The 23,172-nt window shown below is 38.2% G+C and overlaps 1 protein-coding gene across 1 annotated transcript; it reads left to right on the plus strand.

Annotated features, from left to right (window-relative positions):
• The first annotated feature begins 1,658 nt into the window (after positions 1 to 1,658).
• On the plus strand, positions 1,659 to 17,445 carry LOC114908822 (lipase member N-like). Its single transcript, XM_029245479.1, has 9 exons — positions 1,659 to 1,766; positions 3,056 to 3,173; positions 5,473 to 5,671; positions 7,314 to 7,423; positions 10,075 to 10,211; positions 11,991 to 12,137; positions 13,576 to 13,647; positions 14,181 to 14,252; positions 17,212 to 17,445. The coding sequence occupies exons 1-9, from the start codon at positions 1,662 to 1,664 to the stop codon at positions 17,443 to 17,445; spliced, it is 1,194 nt and encodes a 397-aa protein (XP_029101312.1). The 5' UTR covers positions 1,659 to 1,661.
• The last annotated feature ends 5,727 nt before the right edge of the window (positions 17,446 to 23,172 follow it).

The raw sequence follows: 23,172 nt of genomic DNA on the forward strand, positions 1-23,172 counted from the left end.
CATGGTTGACATCAGTAGTTTCACAAACACTGCTTCAGTTAACTCTCATAATGAACTCTGGTGTTGAGAAGACAGATATTGTTAACTCTGATTTTGTCTTAGGATACTGAGTACATACTTCCACTTTTGACACCTTGTTTTGAAAATGTGGCTGAACCCTCCCAACAGTGACAGATGCTCAGTGGAAACGTGGAGGATTTAGTCAAACTGGTTATTTGTCCCTCGGCGTGTGTCACTGTCCAGGGTTTCTTCACTTCCATGGGCTTCCTGTCTCTCATGTCTCTGGTTTCTAACTGCAATCGTATCTCATTCTTCATTTTGTCACATGCAAAAGTTCAGAAGTTCTTCATCACTAAGAGTCCTCAGGAACAAGAGAAGCTCACATAAGTAGGTAAGACCAAAATGTATCACAATCGGGAGACGGGTTGGGAGTGGTAGCCAGGTGTAAGGGCTCTGTGCTGAGGCTGCCTTTGTTCCTGTCCTAGTTCTATCACCTCTCTGTTCTGTAACCTTGGGCAGATCTTTCATCTCTCTAAGCCTTTGTTAATTTCATTGACAAAAACGAGAATGATAACAGTAGCTGCTTTATGGCGTTTCTCTGAGGTTTAAATAACACAATGTGAAGCATTTAGAACAGTGTCTGACACAAGCTAAACCCTCAATAGTTATTAGTTTCTAAATGTTTTTAATTATATAACATTTACAAAAGTAAAATCATCTTCATCCAGATAGCAAATTTATGGAAAGCTATTTAACTTCAAAAGTAAATTCTGAATTTCTAGAAGACTGTCATTAATTTGTTACAGTAAAGCCTCTCTGATGTTATTCTCTTGTTCGTTTTTAGATTTTAAAAATATAGTGAAAGCTCACACTGGGCTTAGTGCTTTGTGTGTCACTTAATCCTCCCTACAGCCCTATAAGGTAAGTTACATTATTATCCTAATGCTACCGGCAAGAAAACCAGGAGACAAAGCTACTGAATAACTTACCCAAGGTCAGAAATCTTGTTCATGGTGAGGCTGGACTTCGAACTCAGGCCATTGGACTGCAACTCCCCTATGATGAGTAATCTGCCTTGCGATTGTGGTCAGGCTGGTTTGAGGAGACATGCCTTTGAGCCGTGCCAAGGAAGAGACAATGGACATTTAAATGTGCCAAATTTGCCTTTGGGTGTCCACAAGAAAAATAATCACATCACTTAAAACTGATCATAAGCCTGTCTGTTTGAAGCTTCCTTGTTCATTGCTCTTGTTTTTTTGGTGGGTTGCTGGATGAGACTAGAGGATAACTCCACTTTTAGCTTTGCCATGGTATGGAAACTTGTCCTCTGAATCTTTATGTGTTCTGGCAACTCACAGGTGAGTAAAGATTTAAATTAATTGAAAAGCTTGGATTAAAATAAAACAAAAAATAAGTCTTCATACTAGATTGAATTCATTTCATTTCTGGAAGTGGACTATGTCAGGGCAATTTCTATGTGAAAAAAATAGATGAATAGTGCTCGGAGTTAGCTCACTGTATTTACTCCCTTCCACACTGTCTCAGCTTTCTCAGGATGTTAGTCAGGTTTTCATTAGGGGGCTATTTTAATTTCGTGAATCAACTTTGACATATGACATTAATCTGTGGTTATTAAATGTTTTACGCCAGGCATTCGCGTGATGTGGCTGTTTTTAACAACAACCTATTTGATTTGTGGAACTTTAAATGCCGGCGGATTCTTTAATTTGGAGAAAGAAGCAAATCCTGAAGTGTGGATGAATATTGTAAGTGATGGAAAGTTCCAAAGACCATCAAATAAAGCAGATTAATTGATTGTGAGATATTAAAGTTCCTGTATGGCAGAAAAATCTCTGATAAGAAAACATAAAACATGGGTGATTTTTAACAGTTCTCCAAGAGTTAAGCTAGGTATATCTTCTTTTTTGGCTGAATAAGTAATACTTTCTAGGAATATAAAGCAGAATTATATTTTTTATAGATAACTTCCTCTTTTGAATTTACATTTTTAAGAATATTAAGAATTTCTATTTTAAGCCCTCTGGATCATATATATGACTGCCCTCTACTGGACTATGGTTTTATTATCTTTAAACCAAGAGGGGTCTCAAAAGACAATTGACACATATTTATGTATAACTTAATCACTTTGTCCTATACCTGAAACGAACACAACATTGTTAATCAACTATACTCCAATATAAAACAAAAAGTTAAAAAAAGTGGTATATATATATATACACACACATACACACACACACACATACACACACACACACACACAATGGAATTTTACTCAGCCATAAAAAAGAATAAAATAATGCCATTTGCAGCTACATTGATGGACATAGAGATTATCATACTAAGTGAAGTAAGTCAGAAAGAGAAGGACAAATACCATATGATGTCACTTATATGTGGAATCTAAAATATGACACAAATGAACTTATCTACAAAACAGAAACAAACTCACAGACGTAGAGAACAGACTTGTGGTTGCTGGGGGGTGGGGCAGGGGAGGGTTTGGGACTAGCAGATGCAAACTATTACATATAGAATGGATAAACAACAAGGTTCTATTGTCTAGCACAGGGAACTATATTCAATATCCTGTAATAAACCATAATGGAAAAGAATATGAAAAAGAATATATATAATACATATATGTGTGTGTATATATATATATAAAACTGAATTACTTTGCTATACACCAGAAACTAACACAACTTTGTAAATCAACTATACTTCATTCAAATATATATATGTATACTTTAAAAAAAAAGACAAATGACTTGAGAATATAGTTTTGCCAGAAGAGTGGGTCAATGCTAGATATTATCTCCAACCCCCCAAAAATTTACACTAGCAGACATTTTCTAATAGTCTACTTATTTTTCTATCAAGACTTTATGCAGTAAATTAATTTTACAGTTACCTGGGGCTACAGATTTCAGATAATTTACCCCAAAAAGCACACACTAGTTGCTTTTTTCTAGTTCCTTTCGATAACCTTTAGAGAAGATGTTTAGCTAACGCTCATATTTTTACTGGGCAGAGTGAAATCATCACCTACAATGGCTACCCCAGTGAGGAGTACGAGGTCACCACTCAAGATGGGTACATACTCAGTGTCAACAGAATTCCCCATGGACGAAGAGACAATAGGAGCACAGGTAGAAGATGTGTCTCTCCTGAGAAGGAGAATTTCATATGACTAAAGTTTATTGCTGGCTGTTCATTAAGACAATGACTGATTTATCAAAATTGGTTTGAATTTTGGATTAGTTTTTACATTGTTAACAGGGAGTCTCATTCTTTTCCAATTCTCTGAAGACAGGCAAGAACCTACAATTACAAAGAGCAAGACTGATCTTCTTGACTGCCGCCAGGCTTTCTTCTTAGGGAGTAAATGCAGAGGTGGAGCCTACATTTTGTTAGCTCATTACTGATTTCTCATGTGGAAAATTGCTGTATTCCGAATAGTGGATTTCCTCACTGTTGGAAAGAGATTGGCTGGGTTGTATGAAGCTGGCTGCAGGGTATCCCAAAAGAGTCTCTCCTGCCCCCTCTAGAATCAACAGGCCTCCCTCTGCAGGATAAAAAAAAACCCAATTAAATGACAGTGGCATTTCTGAAACTTTTTCCAGGAAGGAAAACTTTAACATTCATGTATGCTTTGACCTGACGAACAGACAGTTTATGCAATGAAAGAGCATGGGGTCACTAAGGCTCCATTCTAGAATGAGGAACGAGCCATGCAAAAGCAGATGAATTACACTCTTTAAAAGGGGAAATATAGGGCTTCCCTGGTGGTGCAGTGGTTGAGAGTCCGCCTGCCGATGCAGGGGACGCGGGTTCGTGCCCCGGTCCGGGAGGATCCTGCGTGCCGCCGAGCGGCTGGGCCCGTGAGCCATGGCTGCTGAGCCTGTGCGTCCGGAGCCTGTACTCCGCGGCGAGAGAGGCCACAGCAGTGACAGGTCCGCGTACCGCAAAAAAAAAAAAAGGGGGGGGTAAATATAACTGCCAAGTCCCTGAGGAGGGAGAGAGAAGAGCAAGCAAAATATCTGCAAAGGCCCAGTGGCCTTTACCTACCAAATCATTTACCACGAGATGATTCATGGTAAATGAGACCATTTACCATGAATCACCTCATCTCTCATCCACATTCAGAGGCAGCTAAAGTCATGTAGTTCAAGAATTCAAGAGTTTCACAATAAAAACTGCGAGTGGGACATGGGTAGGATTACTATCTAAAATATGAGATGCCCAGTTAAAGTTGAATTTCTGATAAACAGCAGATGAGTTTTTCGTGCAAATCTCACTTTACGACGTACTTATATGGCAAAGTTATTCATTGTTAATCTGAAATTCAAGTTTAACAGGGCATCCTGGGTTGTTTTGTTTATCTTTGTTTTGGTTTTTGCTAAATCTTGCAATATTAGGCACGGCGAGGGGTGGGGTAGGAAGGTGCTGTGAAACATAAAAGGAGAAAACTTTTACAAGAAAGGCTTTACTTAAGGAGGGAGAATTTGGGGAAGATTTGGAGTTAAAAGACATTTATTAGGTGTATCTTTCTAAATGCTTTAAATGAATTAAATGAATTAAACCTCCCAGAAACCCTATGAAGTTGGCACTATTAAGAGTTACCATTTTACAGATCATGAAACTGAGGTAAAACAGGTTATGTAATAGGCTCCAAGTCACACAATGGCAAATGACAGAACCAGAATTCAAACCCAGAAAGCCGGACTCCAGAGCCTGTGCTCTTAACTACTAAGTTATAGAATCTTCCATCCTGGTTCTTTTCCTCAGAAACTTGAGAGTTCACAAGAGGGCGTTGAGCTGATTTTACTGCTATAGTTTTCAAATACTCTTCAGGGGGCAGAGGCTGGGGGTTTGACTGGAAGTTTGGTGAGGAAATAGTCATTGTACATTTATGCTCACCTGCCCCTCCTCCTGGAGGAGGCATAAGACTCCATCAAACATGAGCATCTTCATGTCTCTGTAAGTTAAGCCCAGGAGATATGTAAAAGTGAATACATAGTGCAGAGCAGTTACAAGCACACGCTTTGGCACGAAACAGAACCAGGCTTGAGTCCTACCCATGTACCTTATTAGCTGAATGACCCCTTAGGAAAGTTACTTAACTACCTTAAGTCTCCACATGTATAAAATGAGGATCCTCAAAGTAGGACCTACTTTATAGAGTTATTGTAAGAATTTAATAAGCTCATGCATGTCAACCAATCAGCACAACACCAGGTACAAAGTATGTGCTCAAAAAACTTGTTATGTGATTATAACACTCTACACTAATGACAAGGGGAAAAGTGAATGCTGTTTTTGGTTTTTGCTTTTCCCAGTGTGTGTGTGTGTGTGTGTGTGTGTGTGTGTGTGTGTGTGTTTCTATCATGTTCCCGAGATGCTCTATTTATTATAAATTTCTCTCTCTTCCTTCCTCCCTCCTTCCAGGTGCCCAGCCAGTTGTATACTTGCAGCATGCTCTGTTTGCAGACAGTGCCTCCTGGCTTGAGAATTACTCCAATGGCAGCCTTGGATTCCTTCTAGCAGATGCAGGTTACGATGTGTGGATGGGAAACAGTCGGGGCAACACTTGGTCAAGGAGACACAAAACACTCTCAGTGAATGAAGAGGAATTCTGGGCCTTTAGGTAAACTATATCTATGAAAGTTCATGAAGGCAATTTGAGACAAGTCCTTTAAATATAATAGTGTGGGTGGTATTAACAATAATGTATGATACTTGGAGTCACACAGCTCCTTGTAATTTCTATTAACATCTCGAAGGAAATAAATAGCAAGAAGCTCTGATTTCCATTGATTCTCCCACAAGCGAATTATATCATTTCAACAGGGTCATTTTAACATACAATTCTATCCAATACTATACATTATAAGTATGTCCCAAGGGACAGCTTAGGAAATTCCTGTGACCAAAGTATGCACTCATTCAACCAATGTTTATTGAGTGCCTACTCTATGCACTGTTCTAGGCCCTGAGCATTCAAGAGTGAACAAAGTCTCTGCCCTCATGAAGCTTATGTTTATCCTAGTGATGCTATTACAAGTTTTTTCTCTTGGACAGCCAATCAGTTTTGCAAAGAAGATGTGTATCAGTGCCGTATTTTACCTACAGAAACTGTGGTTGAGAATGTATAGAATACCATTTTCAGGAAAACAAAACCTTGTTAACCTTGTCAATAGGCAATAGAAAAGAATCTTTTGATGTGCTGACTGCTTCTTTTAATGGAAGTGCTTTCTGCTGTCACCAAAGGACAGGCTGATGCCAACAGTGGACCTCCTTTCTCAGGCTTAAACTCCCTGTTGGTTTAAAGCCTGCTGCTAGAGCAAAACCACATTAATGAAATATTCAGTACCCACTGACAAGTTGGAAGGAAAGAAAGAATAGATGAAATTGTTAGGGTCAGACCTTTTGCCCCAGGGCAAGCATTGGGAAATATTTTGTGTGGTTGGTCCTTGGCTGGGAGCTTGGAGCTTATTTACTATAAGGCATCACAACCATTCTCTTATACTGGTGAGTACCAATCTATATTTCCTCTCATGGTCTTCTAATAAGCAGGCCCTTAGTTCCTGAGGTACCTAATTCTACTATATGTTATTTAGGCCTTTTTTGTTCTCTTGCATTAATGTTGGTCGAACTGGTACTATAGGATTTTGGTATATATTGAATATATCTCTATATGGACAGAAATATTAATAATAGTAACATCTGACTGAGTGTCTAATAGCAGCCAGAGTCATTCCTTTAATACTATCCAACCCCTATAGCAGCCCTGCCGTATAGTATTGTCATGTTCATTTCACAGATAAGGAAACTTAAGCTCAGAGCATTTAAGTAACTTATGAAAAGTTACTCAGCTAGTACATGGTAGAATCATGATTTACAACCAGTTCTGTTTCCAAAGCCGGGTATTAAGTGGCCCTAAGAGTCTTGAAGTTCCCTGGCGGAGACTGAAGTAGAGGCATGCAAACCAGGTAGGGAAAGGACAGCAAAAGAAATGCAAGAGAAGGGAACGAAAAGGAAGAATGACAAGATTAAACTTCGGATAATGTAGTTTACACAAGTCTCAAAATCATTCCTGTTATTAGAAAGTAACACATATAAGTGCAGCAAAGAAAAGCTACAATAGCCTATATGTAACTGAATAAATAATGAAATACAAACCATGTAAGTGGACAGCACAGAATTCTGTGTGTAAAAAATAAACAAGCAAGTGCTCTGAGTTTTGAACTTAGTTGGGAATATTTATAAGTCCCTGTTTTATTTTTCAGCTTTGATGAAATGGCCAAATATGATCTCCCAGGAATAATAGACTTCATTGTAAACAAAACTGGTCAAGAGAAGTTGTATTTCATTGGACATTCACTTGGTACTACAATAGGTATGTTTACAAGGGTCAACACTTTACAAGGGTCAGAGCCGTGCAAAAGTTCACCTTTGAATTGGAACAGAGTAACTGTTTTACATTTACAGTGTCCTTAATTCTCTGTCCTGTGTTGGGCACATAACCCTAGTTCCCTAAGTGGCTGTGAACCTGAATTCCAGAGACTGTGAGTATGTAGGATGAGCCTTTCATCTATTTCCGGTCACCGCAACACATTTGTAATGGTGACGTAATTTCCCAGGAATAATGTGTGCTCAAAATCCAAACAGGTATTTCCAAAGGGTAAGTCTCTAGATCACCTCCAAGATGAAAAAGTAAAGCCAAATGCCGTGAAATATCCTTGAAGAACGTTAACTATGCATCAATCATACCTTCCTCACAACCCACATGGAATTTTAAAAAATAAAAAAGAGAGGCTTATACTCATATTTGAACAAATTGAAAAGATATGGTAACATTTTTTTTGTGAATCAGACCACATAAGCTTACTACAGGAAATCAACTGGGCTTATCCATTTAGTGTATGATTTAATATTTATGGAGTAGCAATTAATTGTAAGCACTATATAGATTTTTTTTAAAGTCCAGGAAATGTACTTTGAATGTGTGGTTCCTAGATTTTTTTCTAAGAAATCAATAGTCTAGCTCCACATAAAAATTTAAAGGAACCCATACTATTAAAAATATAAATTTGTTAGTAATCTTCCACTAAAGTTTCCAGTTTTAAGAGACTGGGTTATATGAAAATGCAGTATTTTAGTTTGGGTGAAACTGTGCAAGAGACAATAAATATTCCTATAGTAGTCTCATTATCACCATTATCATCAAGAGCAAATCGGTGTTTACCAGTGCTTTGTACTGATAGGCAGCTTACAAATTTAGACTAGGCAGTGAACATGAGAGCGAATACACTAAAAGAGGATCAAAGAACTAATAAGGGGACCCCACCCCCCAAAAAACTGTCACTAACAGGAAAATAATTACACCATAATAGCAAACACTTAGGAGCCTTTACTATGTTTAGGGTCCTCTGTTCAGGACCTTTCCTACAATCTCTCTGTCTAAGCTTCAGAAAAATCCTACAATTATTATTTCCATCTCATAGAAAAGGAAGCAGAAGTTCAAAGAAGTTAAGTGGCTCTTTCAAGGTCTCTTAATACATAAAAGGTGGCACATTAATTCAAATCAAGTCACTTTGCCTTCACCGACAGGGTGCTTGGGCGCTGTGGAGAAACTGCAGGGAGAAGGACGACTTGAGTGGCGTCTAGAAAAGTGGAGAGGACTTAGATATGCTCTCATATCTGATTAGCAGAGAAAACAGTAAATTTCATCATTAGGGCCCTGCGTTGCATTTAGGGCATGACATTTTTCAGTGAGCACTGTTTGCCTTTTGAGCAGAGACATTTTTGTTATGTGGGAAGGACCCACTCTTCATAGGACATTTAACAAGCCAGGTCCTAGCCCCTTAAATAACTGTTGGGCTCCCCAGTCAGTATGACCATCAAAAACTCACCTCCAGGGCTTCCCTGGTGGCGCAGTGGTTGAGAGTCCGCCTGCCGATGCAGGGAACACGGGTTCGTGCCCCGGTCCGGGAAGATCCCACATGCCGTGGAGCGGCTGGGCCCGTGAGCCATGGCCGCTGAGCCTGCGCTCCGCAACGGGAGAGGCCACAGCAGGGAGAGGCCCGCGTACCGCAAAAAATCAAAAAACAAAAAACAGAAAACTCACCTCCACACATTTCTAGACATCTTCTGGAGGAACAATTATGCCTGTTTCAGTCTTTGTATCAATTACTCAGCCAGTTCCTTTTCTGGCTAAGACAGTTTCAATATTTCAACAAGAAGTTCAGAAGAAAAAAACCCCTGCTATGGCTACGTATACACACACACACACACACACACACACACACACACACACACAGTGGAGGGGGGCCCAGGAAAGTATCTCGGGGATCCCAAACACGGAGATCCTCCACATAGCCTTTCCTGTGTGAGGCTGACCCCCACCCTCATCCTCACAGCGCTAGATATGGATGCAATGCTATTCCTGAACAGTCAGAGCAAATGGAGACATATGGTCCTTACTGGGACCATGGTGGACTGAGGGAAATCCCGTCCCCTTTCGGATGCAGGGAAGATTCCAGAGGTTTTGGTAGGCATCCAATGAAGCACTGAGAGCAATGAAATCTCATCAACTGTGAGAAAGAAAAACTGTGGAATAACTGGACGATAGTGTGCAGAGAGCTGACTGATTCACCTCCCACAAACTGCTTACTTCTAGAGGCTCTGTGACTCACTCTGACATCTCAGAGTTGGTGGTAAAGTGACAATATTGCCAGCACTTACCCCACGCTTGGGGAGTGAAGGTGTCCCCAGTTTACTTGGCAGGAGTTGCTTCAGCAACTTATCCTTCACTTTCCCCAACCCAGTTAAATTGTCCAGAATAAGAGAAAAATGGAGACTTGAGAGCAGAGAGGGCTGAAAGCAGATTAACTCTGCAGGATAACTTAGAAGAGTTTCCCAATTCATCTCCAAGATGAGTGCAGTAAAAGGATAAAAATGACAAAGCAGAGTCCCACTTTTGTTAGTAGAAACATTGCCTAAATACTTCTAATTTTTACAAGATTTTCTTGTCTCCTGTTCTCTCAGGGTTTGCAGCCTTTGCCACCATGCCTGAACTGGCACAAAGAATCAAAATGAATTTTGCCTTGAGTCCTGTGATCTCATTCAAATACCCCACGAGCATTTTTACCAGTTTTTTCCTACTTTCAAGTTCCTCAGTCAAGGTAGGCTCTTCCTTGTGCCAAAAAGTATATGAGGATCTCCTTTTGGATGATAGATCCTTATTATTTTAAAATCTATTATGAAACAAAAGTAGCACATTTAGATGAAATCTGTAGAAACCAGACTCTGGGATCATGTGCTTGGAGTGTATGTGTCCTTGTGTGTGTTTGTCTATGCCACAATGTCTACAGCTCCCATATGCAATTCACTATACTCAGTTATTAACAGACCTGAGTATAAATCAGAATTTCTAACTGAGCTGACTGCCGTGTCAGTTTAAGATCTACTCACAAGTTTCCTTGTTCCATTCTTATTCCCCTGGGCATGTCAATGAATTCACAGTGCCCAAATGGAAGACATTTTCCAAGTCACATGGGATCACTGATATCCCTGATTTTGATGTTAGAAAAGCCTGAATAATATAACCCTTCCCATATGGGAGCTTGCTCTAATTTACTAAAGCTAAGATTCCAAAGAGTAAATGTCTTACAGCTGAATTATTCATTCAAGTATTTATTGGTTATTTTCCAATGGTTGGAAAAGTAGTTTGATGGTCAATTGTGAGTTTGGGATTTTATTCTTTGAAAGTTTTTTTCTGTTTGCTTTTTGTTTCTCTAAAAAGGTCATTGCCACAATGAACACAGTATTTTATCAAGATTGCCCCTCAAATTTGGAGAGAAGGATAGAATAAATTTTGACCAAAATGAAGTCAAGGAGACCAATTAGGGTATCACAATAATTCATATATATAGTGAGGTCCTGGTCTGAGGTGAAGAGGTAGAAATGGGAAAAAAAGTATTTGTGAGCTAACACAAGGAAGAACTTCCATGAGGCCTAATGATTGCTTTGATAGTAGTTTTTTGGTATTGTTTAGTAAGCTCAAGTGATATAACTTCCCTTTTTTGTCGTTGATAGTTCTATTTTAAAGTGTGCTGACATCAGTTAGTTTTGGATGTTTACTACATTTGGGCAGAGTTGAGCAGACAAACTAGTTGAATTAAATTCAGAGATAGACACATCTATTTCTAAATACACCAGTTTTGCATGTGTGGCTTTTCCTACATAGGTCGGGTCTGAGGCACATATTGTCCCTGACTTATCTCAGTTTCTTATCCTCTACTGTCAAACTTCCCGCCACTTTAAGTCCCATTCTCTGGCCCACCCACCATTTCATAATATCCATTGCCCCTAGAAGCTTCAGTCCTCCCATCAGAGATGCCCACCCAAGCTTGCTTTTCCAAAAGCCCTAGAAGTTTTAACTATGCTGCCTCCCAAGACATCATTTTTTTTTCTGTCCAGTGGCACCCTCCCTTCAGTACTCCATCCTCTACCTTTCAGCATAAAAGCTGGCTACTCTGGAACACTACCAGAAACATGATGTGTACACAGGTAATAGGGAAAAACCCTTCTTTTCCTTCCTATTCAAGGCAATATTTGACCTTAAGGAGAAACTGCTTTACCTTTCTTGCCATTTAATGAGAAATATAGGCAATTGCTGATTGGACAGAATGTGGGAGAGCTTCACTGTGGAGAAATTAGCTAATTTGAGGTTGAGGGTCCTTACTGCAGTCTCCTTGTAAATTATGTTTGATGATACTAGCTGGGTGGAGACCGATTCATAAATAGTCACTTTTCCTGAATGACTTGGTCTCCTTGACCAAAACAGCAAATAAATATAAAAATATAAGTAGAGCCCCGAGAATTCTCATTCCTGGGATGAAGGGAATGTCAAGAAGTCTGAAAATGGTCCTCAAAAGAATAATTATTTTTTATTTTTACAGAGGATTTTTGGTACCAAAGGTTTCTTTTTAGAAGATAAAACAGGGAAGTCATCTTCTACCAAAATCTGCAACAATAAAATATTATGGGTGATATGTATTGAATTTATGTCTTTATGGGCCGGATTCAACATGAAAAATGTGAACATGGTATGTATAATGATTCTGGGGCCATTCTATGCTTTTAGAAATTCCAGCTTTTCTTTGATTGATTTTGATGTATCTATTATACTACATAAATTAATGTGGTATTCTAAACTTAAGGTCAGAGATTATGCATAGAAGATTAGATATTCAATGGACCATGAATGTGAAGACTGAGGAAGACAATAGGCAGCTTCATCTTTTCATACCTGGTCAAATTTAAGAAAATAGTTGTTCCACACTAGGTAGTGGTTTCACGTGTTCACAATCAGCTACCACTTACTACAGTCAACTTGATTTTATTTCAGTACAACACAGTGCATTAAAAAATAAAATAAAATCCTAGAAAAGAAGTACATACAAGCATTAAATTTATTCCATGTATGCCTTCACTTGTTGGGCGAATTTAACCTCAAATAAAATTCATCATTTAACTTGGAACATAAAGACAGAATGGAATGGAGTGTAATCCCTTTCCTATGAAAGAGCAGAAGTCCTGTTTCATCAACTCCTTGATTCCTGTTGCTGAGAATTCAAGGAGGACGAGGAGTTCAGACTACAGACCAGTGTGGTTGAGTAGTTATCTCTGTCATATTCCAAATGGCAGCCAGTGAGACTGTTACAGTGAAGCTAGTTCCAAAATAGCTTTTCTTGGCCAGCCACCCTATCCCCATTCTTTAAGAGGATAAGTTGTGTTAGACCAAAAACCTTGAGGGACAATTGTTCAAAGCCTCCTTCTTCAAAAGTAAAGATTTTTAATCGTTTCCTTGATTTGTTCCATTATATTCTAAGACGTACAATTATCAGTACTATTTTATGTCTACAATTTTCATCTCTATTATATTTATGAAGACTAAAGTACAGTACACATGGAAGTGATTGATTTTTAGCTTTTTTTTTGTAGTATTTTATTTTATCCTTACAAGAGCACAGCAAACTGTAGTATGATTTTTAGCATGTCCATTTAATAGATGAAAATACAGAAACTCAGAGATGATAAATAACTTGCCCAAAGTCACAAAGCTTATCATTAACAAAGTTAGGTCCTGAACTCCAGGATTTTTGATCTATTGATCTGTGATCATCACATCTGTACACACACACCCCCCAGCCCCCCACACACACATGTGCACAGAGTACCTTTCTTGGTTGCTTTGCTCCGTGATGTCCATTGTTGCTTCTGCCTCAAAATAAGCAAATTATCCTACAGCTTCAGAGCTGATGCAAGTTTGCTCTCAAGCAGCCCATGGCACCAGTCAGCCCATGGTTCACCCACATTCAAGTGCCTGACATGAATTTATAATTATCTAGATGATTCTTCCTTGCCACTTTCAAAACCTCAATATTTGTTTATTAGTTCTTAGCATAATTATGATCTGCTTCTGAAAGCCATAGTTTTTTCATTGGGTGGTTAATGCTGTAATAAGTGTCCTTTTTCCTTCAGAGCCGAATGGATGTGTATATGTCCCATGCTCCCACTGGATCGTCAGTACAGAACATCCTGCATATAAAACAGGTAGGGTCTTTGTCATGGAAAACTATTCCCTTAATTTTCTTTATATATGAAAGGACAGAGTTAGCATGTCTGTTCTAAGAAACTTAGCAGCTGTCTTCCTTTTTGCCCTTGTCACCCTCTTTATGGTTTGATTTCCCTGGATTTTAAGAGAAAGAACAAGGGATGGGGCAGACCAAGTAGGTGACATAAATGAACCCCATCTTAAATCAGAGCTTGTAAAATAGGCCCTGAGCTGAAACAAAAGGTAAACTGGGAGAGCCTCAGAACTGAGCCTTCCCCAGAGAGAGAAATACCTGAGATTTGATTTCCCTTTAATGAGGCTTGGTTTTCCACTAGCTTTTCCTTCAAACCAAGGAGATCATTGCATCACTTTCTGTCGACCTTGTTTTTCATACTGGTAAAATTTATTTATATCTTTCTGCTCATCCCGAAGCCTTATTTTCTTCCCAGCGTACAGTGCTTTTCTAAGATTTGCTGTTAACAATCATGATTCTTACTGTGAATATTACTTTTCTATAAAACATTTAATTCAGCTTTACGGATCTGATGAATTCAGAGCTTATGACTGGGGAAGTGAAGCAGAGAACATGCATCATTACAATCAGGTGAGCTATTCAGAGTGACCCCAGGAGGGTGGATTTGAAAACTTCCAATGATAAATTATTTGAGAGTAAAAAGAATCCTAGCTGATAATTGGCCTCATTCACATTGGTTGATAGATTTTTTTTTCAAGTCTAGTTTTAATATGTATTCATTTCAGAAAATCTAGAAATAAAAGAATTATATACTAAGGGAGTTAAGTCATTTATAATCCCTCCACCCAGAGATAATTATAGTAGATGTATCAGTATTTTATTACATTTATTCCAATCTCGACATCACTGCTTTTCCACAACTTTCAATCTTGCTTTTCTATTTACAGTCATAGCAAAACGTAACCAATGTTACTGAGGGGTTTTTTTAACATTATTTTTAATGGCTGCATAATAATGAACATTGCTTTATAAAAATCTATAAAAATTTACAGAGTAAATGAATACACGCTTCTTGATAGCAACAGAAGAAAATTAGGATTACACGTAAAAGTTAAGAGAATTTTCCACCCATGCAGTGTTGAATCTTAAGGCAACTTTTTCCCTCTAACTTTATACACCAAAATTTATAGACTCATTTAGCCTTCCTATACTTTTAATCAATCCTGTTGCCACCTTCCTTTCTCTAAGTCAGGGGCTGGGCTTCTCAGTATGAACTAAGCACATTTTTCTGATGTTTTCCCAGACTGACATATTTAAGGCTATTAGTGCAAACATAGATTGATGAAATTGTTTCTGAACATCAAATCAGTCAATCAGACCAGTCAATTTCTCAGTAATGGATTGAATTATTAGAGAAATGATTCTACTAGGCCTTAAGACAAAGAGAGCTATATATAATTTTATTATTATTTTTAATCAGCTTAAGGTGTGATTTACATACGGTAAAATTCACTAATTTTATGTGTCTAACTCAGTGAGTTTTGAAAAATATATTCATTCATGTAGCCACATCACAAGCAAGATATTGAATATTTTCATTACCCGCAAAGGTTTTTTCCTGCTCCTCAGACAATGTATATTTACAAATGCATATATTTGCAAATGCTTAGAAAAAGGCCAGAAAATAAATAAACAGCAAATGTTAAAGTGATAACTTCCAAAAAGGGGAAGAAAGGAAGAGTGAAGTGGTTAGACATGAAAGAGAAAAGGAGGCTCTCATTTTGGATTTTACATACATTTGTCTTTTTTCATTATTGTAATGAGCATGTTACATATTGTTTACATTTACAAGAAAATAAAACAAAACACACACACACACACGTAAGACCATTATTGTCAAGTTCAGCTTTATTGAGGTAAAACTGACCAAAAAATATTTAAGATTGAAGTGTACAACATGATGACAAGTATTGAGAGTGTAAATGTCCTCAGAATTTGCACACAGTTAGCTAGCTGGTCCTACCCTACTCCAGGCCAATCCTGTTTTATTTGTTTGTAATTTTAGATCATTGGAAGTCAATTTTCATTACATTCAGAAGTATCAACAGTTTGTCTTCTCCTTAAGTTCCCAGCACAATCTCTGTGTCCACTCTATGTTTTTTTAAGAATAAGAGGATTAACCCATGTAAGCCTCATGACAGTAGGAATTTCCTTCTCTTTTGTTCACCAGTATTGTCTCACCTGACTTACTGGCCCCTTAATACTTACTTCTTGCACGAATGAAATTTGTTAACTTCCCTCTAATCCACCTTAAAATCTCTGTCTTCTTGATGCTCTCCTTCCTTTCACTCTCAGAAAATGAAGGTCCTCTTATTATGCAAGTTATCCTGATCTTGTGCCCTCGACCCCATCTCTTCTCATATCTTCTTACTGGCTTCTCTTATTATCTTAAATGAACTCCTATCCCTTATGAAAAACAAATAAAAAACCTTCCCTCAACCCATCAATTCTATCAAGTCATCCTACCATCACTCTGTTTTTATCAACATTTTTTAATATTTAAAAGGGAAGTGGAGAAGTATCTCCACTTCTCCACTCACTCCTGAACCCTGGAAAATGTAGTTTTGGTCTTCATCTTCTTATTATAGCTACTCTATTTAAAGTTGCTTGTGGCTTTTAATTGCCAAATATAATTGCCTATTCTCACCTATATCTTGTGTTAGTTACCACAGTCTCCTTGCAACTCACCCCCCTGATTTGGACTTCCGTAATATAACCATATAACCATCTCTGATTTTTTTCCTTCCCCTTTTGATTGCTCCCTTTGTCCTCTGACTGGCTACTGTCTGTCCCCCACTGCTCTCAAATTGTCAGAATTCCTCCAAAATTCTTCAAATCTCTCTCCCCTTTGTCTTTGGAGAACTTAGCCATCCCTATGGCTTCAGTTACCCCCTTATGTGGGTCGTCCAAACTGCTTGTCTAGATTTTGTTCAGGACCCATTTCCAACCTATTTCTTCTTCAAGTCATCCCACAAACTGATGCCTATGCAATCATGCTAAGACAGAGCTCTGAGAAATGACCTTGCCTTGTCTTCAAAACTTCTGAAAGATGCCCAGCTGCTTCAGCCTTTCATTTAGACCTTGACTGTCTCCAATCGTATACCCTACAGTATTCCCTTACATATTTTCTTTTCTGAGTACACTGGACAGCTTGCCATTCCTGACCATGGCATACATGCTATTCCTGCCTGCTGGAAAGGCCTGCCACCTACATCCTTGTCTGTAAAGTCCAACCATTCCTCAAGAGTCATTTCAAATGACTGCTCTTTATATGAAGCCCCAGTTGGAAATAATTTCTTCTTTGTCTTCAAAGAAGACAAATGTTTTACAGCATTGAATATACCCTACTTTGTTTACAAAAGTTTATTTAGCCATCTTGCCTTGTTCCTTCACACTCCTTGAATATAGAGCCCATTGCATGCTTTCTTCCTGTGGTCATAGTAAATATTCAGTAGTCTCTATTTATTTGAAGTCAGTTGTTTCTCTGAGGAGCTTCCTCTCATGAATGTACTTTCTCTCTCTTCCATAGAGTCGTCCCCCACTATATGACCTGACTGCCATGAAAGTGCCTACTGCTATTTGGGTTGGTGGAAGTGATGTCCTTGTAACACCCCAGGATGTAACCAGGGTACTCCCCCAAATCAGGAATCTCCATTACTTCCACCTATTGCCAGATTGGAACCACTTTGATTTCATCTGGGGCCTCGATGCTGCACAACGGGTGTACAGTAAAATCATAGATCTGATGAAGTCATTTCCCTGACTGCAATACATCTACTCCTCAGTTAAAAGTTGCTTCCAAGCCCATAAGAGGCTTTGGGCAAAACACTAATCAGCAGTGAGGTCTACTCCAGCCTCCTTCACCTTGTTGCTGTCGCTGTGGTGTTCCCTTATCACAGCATCCCAGCTAGGAAGTGTTTGTATTGTGCTGCTCTTTCGGAAATGTCCACATCTGAAATCTTAGCATCTTCCCCTCAGTCAGGGCTAGGTCTATTTTTAAATCTAAGCCCTAGTGAACTCTTCTCTGCTAACTGTACACTTCAGGGAGGAGTTAAAAGAGGCCTTTCTCTTTCTTATTTCAAATATATATAGTGGTTTCATGCAAATGATACTCACTCCCCATCCCCTTTTTCAAAGGATTGAATATAAGCATAGGAGTGCTGGCCTAGATAAACCTTGTCAAGGGAGTCATTTGGCAATATGTTTTGGGTGGCTGTGATCTTGTGGCTTTCTTGAAATCACAATTAGGGCAATAGTCATATGGTCATCTATAGACAAGCTATGAAACAAGCCTGACCCACATCAAGCATGAAAAAATTAGCAGAATGGAAAACTAACCAAATTAAAGTATTCCAGGAGTTTGTTTTACTGTTACAAGCTAGGGGGAAAACTAACTCTTAGTAAGCATATGACTCAACTGGAAGGAGTGGAAGGATGTGGCTGTAATAGATTAGCCTACTAGTTATGAACATTTAAGAGGCATTGGACAGCGGTTGATATGTTTACAGAGAGAAAAGAAGGCATTGGTTAATGTAAGAATCTGGTTAAGTGGGGGTCAGTTAAGAGAGCTCCTATGGGATTTGTCTTATTCAACTACTGCTACAACAATGCTTTGTAATAAACAACTCAGTGGCTTACAACAGCAAAAGTTTATTTTTTTATGCTCACAAGTCCACAGTCTGGCTGGTGTGGCTCTATTTTACACTGAAATCACCTGGGCTTGGCTCAAAGCTGTGGGTTGGGTCCAGGTCTGCTCTACATCTTCTCTTCATTCTGGAACTAGCAGCTCTCGGGGTTATGTTCTTTGCATGACAGATGCCAAGAGCACAAAAGGGCTAGCTAGATCACACTAGCATATTTGAACCTCTGCTTGTTCACATGCCTTTGGCTAATTCAGTTCACATGACCAAGCCTTACCTCAGTGGGGTAGAATAGTCTGCTTCACCAGCAGTGTGAAGCTGCAAACCACGTGGCAGAGGGTGTGGATAGATATACAATGCTATTATACAGGAGTGCAGAACTGGGGAAGATACTCCATTCTACCATATATAGGCATAAAATTCAAAAGACAAAAATAGGGAATACAATAAAAAGTAAGTCTTCCTCTTTCTCCCAACTCTTGTCATACACTCTCCACTTCAAAGACACATAACTCTTACCAATATTTTGTGTATCCTTCTACAGACTATGCCATGCATGTTCTAATGGGTCCACAGATACCCATTTAGTTTTTTCTCCTATATGTACCGTACTATTCATACTTTTCCACGTCTTGCTTTGATCGCTTAGTATATCTTGGAGATCATTCCCCATCAGTTCATATGGAACACTATTAAAGGTTACATGGAAATTCATTATTAACAGAGATTAAGATGAATTAGGATTTTTTGTAATTACACACAGTGTTGTAGAAAATATTGTACAAACATCAGTTTATACTTTATACAAATATCATTTATACCTAGAGGATAAATTATCTTTGAACCAGTAATTCTGGTTCAAAGAGCATGTAGAATTTTAATTTTGGATGAAAATATTTTTTAACTTCGTTGGTTGACATGAAATCGCAAATCATAGCTGTTAGGGTGGCTATTACCATTAAAACAAAAGACAACTAGTGTTGACAAAGAAGTGGAGAAATTGGAACCCTTGTACATTGTTAGTGGGAATATAAAATGGTGCAGTCTCTATAGAAAGCAGTATGGAGGTTCCTCGGAAAGTTAAAGATAGAACTACTTTATAATCCAGCAATCCCACTTCTGGGCATTTATCCAGAAGAAATGAAATCAGGATATCAAAGAGGTATCAGTACTCTCACGTTCAATGCAGCACTATTCACAATAGCCAATGTAGAGAAGCAAACTAAATGTCCATCGACAGATGGAAGGATTAAAAAATGTGATTGATAAATAGATATAAACATAGATATAGACATAGATATAGATGTAGATATAGATATCTCACAATGGAATTTTATTCAGCTTTCAAAAAGAAGGATATCCTGTCATATTCAATAACATCGATGAAGCATGAGGACTTTATGCTAAGTGAAATAAGGCAGTCACAGAAAGACAGCTACTGCATGATTCCACATACATGAGGTAGCTAAAATAGTTAAACTCATAGATGCTGAGACCAGAATGGTGATTGCCAGGAGCTGGGGGTAGGGGACAATGGGGAGTTATTAATCACAGGTATAAAGCTGAAGTTTGCCATATGAATAAGTGTAGAGAGCCGCTGTACATTGTGCCTATGGGTAAGAATACTGTATTGTGTACTTAAAAAACATGTTAGGAGGGTAAATTTCATGTTAAATGTTCTCACCACAATAAAAAATTATTAAGCTTTATATTTATAATGTGTGCATTTTTCCTCTTATATATATTTGCATAAAATTTTTTTTTAAATTTAAGCTTTTCTACTTTAAATCAATAAGCTGAGAAATATAGAAGAATGCCCCACTCTTACCAATACTACTGCTTTTTTACATACTTTATACTTTAGCTCTGCATATGATAGCAAGTATATTGACGATTATAGGTCAGAGTGAGAGCTTACTCTTGGTTAAGAGTTCTACCTAAAATACCTCTTTTAAAACTTATAACCCCATGAGATAGTACTATGGTATGGTCGTCTTTACAGATGAGAAAACTGAGACACAAAGAAAACTGAGGCATAAAAGTCAATTTGCCTAAGGTTGTGTAAGTGAAGGAGTCATGGTTTTAACCCAGGAAGTCTGACATCCCAAAACCCACACTGCAGCATATACTTGTACAACTGGGCTCAAATGGTATATGGAACACCATAGAGATCATACTTGCATTACTCTAGACTAAAATTACTTGGAAAATTAAGGCAGGAGATGGGAAAATGGTTTTTTATTTTTAAATTTTTTGTTTTGCAAACTCTAACTTTCAAACTGAGATGAGTGGATAGAAGTACCATATGATCTAGCAATCCTACTTCTGGGTAAGTATGCAAAGAAAATGAAATCACTACCTTGAAGGAATATCTGTACACTCACGTTCATTGCAGCATTCTTTGCAATAGCCAAGACCTGAAACAACCTAAGTGTCTATTGACTATGACACTTAGGTAATGAGAACGTGATATATGTATGTATGCATATATACACACACACATACATACATATATGTGCATATATGTATATACAATGGAATAATATACAGCCTTTTTGGAAATCCTTCCATTTGTGACGACATGGATGGACCTTGAGGACACTATACTAAGTGAAATAAGTCAGACTGAGAAAGACAAATACTGTATGACCTCACTTATGTGTGAAATCTAAAAACATCAAACCCGTAGAAACAGAGAGTAGAATGGTGGTTGCCAGGGGCTGAGGGGTGGCAGGAATGGGGAGATGTTGATCAAAGGGTACAAACTTTCAATTATAAGATGAACAAGTTCTGAGGATCTAATGTACAGCATGGACGGTGACTATCGTTAACAACACTGTGTTGTGCACTTGAAAGTTGATATGAGAGCAGAGCTTTAATGTTCTCACTGTAGCAACAAAATGGTAATTACGTGAGGTGAAGGATGTGTTAGCTAACCTTATTTGTGGTAAACGTTTCACAATATATAGGCATATCAAATCATCACAATGTATACCTCAAACTTACACAATGTTAAATGTCAACTGTATCTCAATAAAGCTGGTAAAAAATTGAGATGAGTGTAAGATTTCCAGGCAAGTCAATCATAACACATTTTCGTTATTTTATCCGAAATATCAGTATCCTTACAAGTAGGCACAGAGTCTAGCAATCCACCACGGATGAGGAATTTGGCTACAGACTTTGTAATACAAATTTATGGAAATTTTGGCAACGGTTCTCCTTTTTGTCTTAACCTTGCATTTAGGCGAAGCAAGAAACTCATGCTCACAACCCCCGTAACAGGCTCATTATATTACTATAGTTTCCCAAGCTTAAACATCTCATTGATATTTTTTAATGGAAAAGGTAAGTGATAACATTAATTTCAATCAATGCAAATTCATGTCAAATGTAAATTCTTTGGTGAATTTCTTTCAGGAAGCGTAATCAGTCTCAGAGAGGTGAAACCAGACTAAAATAGTGGCTTTCTGAGGCTCATTAATCCAGAAGCTAGGAAGATGTTTGACCATCAAGGGCCTTGCTCAGCTCCAACCGCTTCCCCATTCTCCTCCCATGGGAAGCTTACCCACATCTTCCAAGGTCTGGCCAAAGCACCACCATATCTGAAAAGTTTTTCCTGAACCTCATGCTCCAAAATTAATAGTGCCTCTTAATAAATCTTTTTTGTTATGTTCCAGGATTATCTCATGGAAGAGTTTTGTGTAAATCTATCTTTCTAATAAATTTTAGGAAGAGGACAGGAGTGACGTCTTTCATATCTTTTAACTTTTTAAAAACTTTTTATTTTGAAATGATATAGATTGATGGGAAATTGCAAAAATAGTATAGAGAGGTGCCACGTACTCTTCACTGTTTCCCCCAAAGGTAATATCTTATATAACTATAGCATACTCTCAAAGCCATGAAACTGACCTTGATACAATCCAGAGTCTATTCAGACTTCACCAGTTTTATATGCACTCGTGTGCACGTGTGCGTGCGAGCGTGTGTGTGGGTGTGTACAGTTCAGTGTAATCTTATGTGTAGGCTGTGTAACCACTATTGCAATTAAGACATAGAACTGTCCATTACCACAAAAATTTCCCTCATGCTATCCATTTATAGTCAACAACCACTCCCATCACCCCCCATCCCTCCTTGAACCTAACCCCTGGCAACCACTAATCTGTTCTCCATCTCTATATTGTTGTATAAATGGAATCATGCAATATGTGACCTTTTGATGTTGGCTTTTTCTCCCAAAGCAATGCCTTTGAGATCCATCCAAATTGTTAACCTGTATGTTTGTTCCTTTTTATTGCTGAGTAATATCACAGTATGGATCGGCTATGGTTTATTTAACCATTCACCCACTGGAGTACCTCTGAGTTGTTTCCAAGTTTTAGCTTTATGTTTTAACTTTTCATTGCTTTCAGCAAGGGGACTTGAAAACAGAAAGCACTCAATTAGGATTCATTAATTTGAATTAATTCCTAGTCTCACCCAAAGCTGAATTCTGTGCTGATACCATCTCTAACATGTATACGGACCTAGGGGGAAATGTCAGTTCTCTAAAAGCTTCCATTGACTTACTACACCATTCTCCACTCATATTTTAATCTGACATTTAGAGATTACAAGATATTGATGTGGTTCTTATTACATTTTAGAGTTCTAATGTGATTTAAGTGCTTTGGGGTAGAGTGAAAACAGATTGCTGGTATTCTTGATAGGTTAAGAAATACTTTCCGTAGCCAGTGTCAAGGTGTGACAGGGTTTTAGTCCCATCAGAACTTCAGTCACTTTTAAAAAAAAAGAAACAAAAATCTCATCAGCATCATCACATCTCCCATAGAGCCAATCCGAAT

Source organism: Monodon monoceros, unplaced genomic scaffold (assembly GCF_005190385.1).
Source record: "Monodon monoceros isolate NGI ecotype Baffin Bay Population unplaced genomic scaffold, NGI_Narwhal_1 Super_Scaffold_4, whole genome shotgun sequence".
In the NCBI taxonomy this organism is placed as follows: domain Eukaryota; kingdom Metazoa; phylum Chordata; class Mammalia; order Artiodactyla; family Monodontidae; genus Monodon; species Monodon monoceros.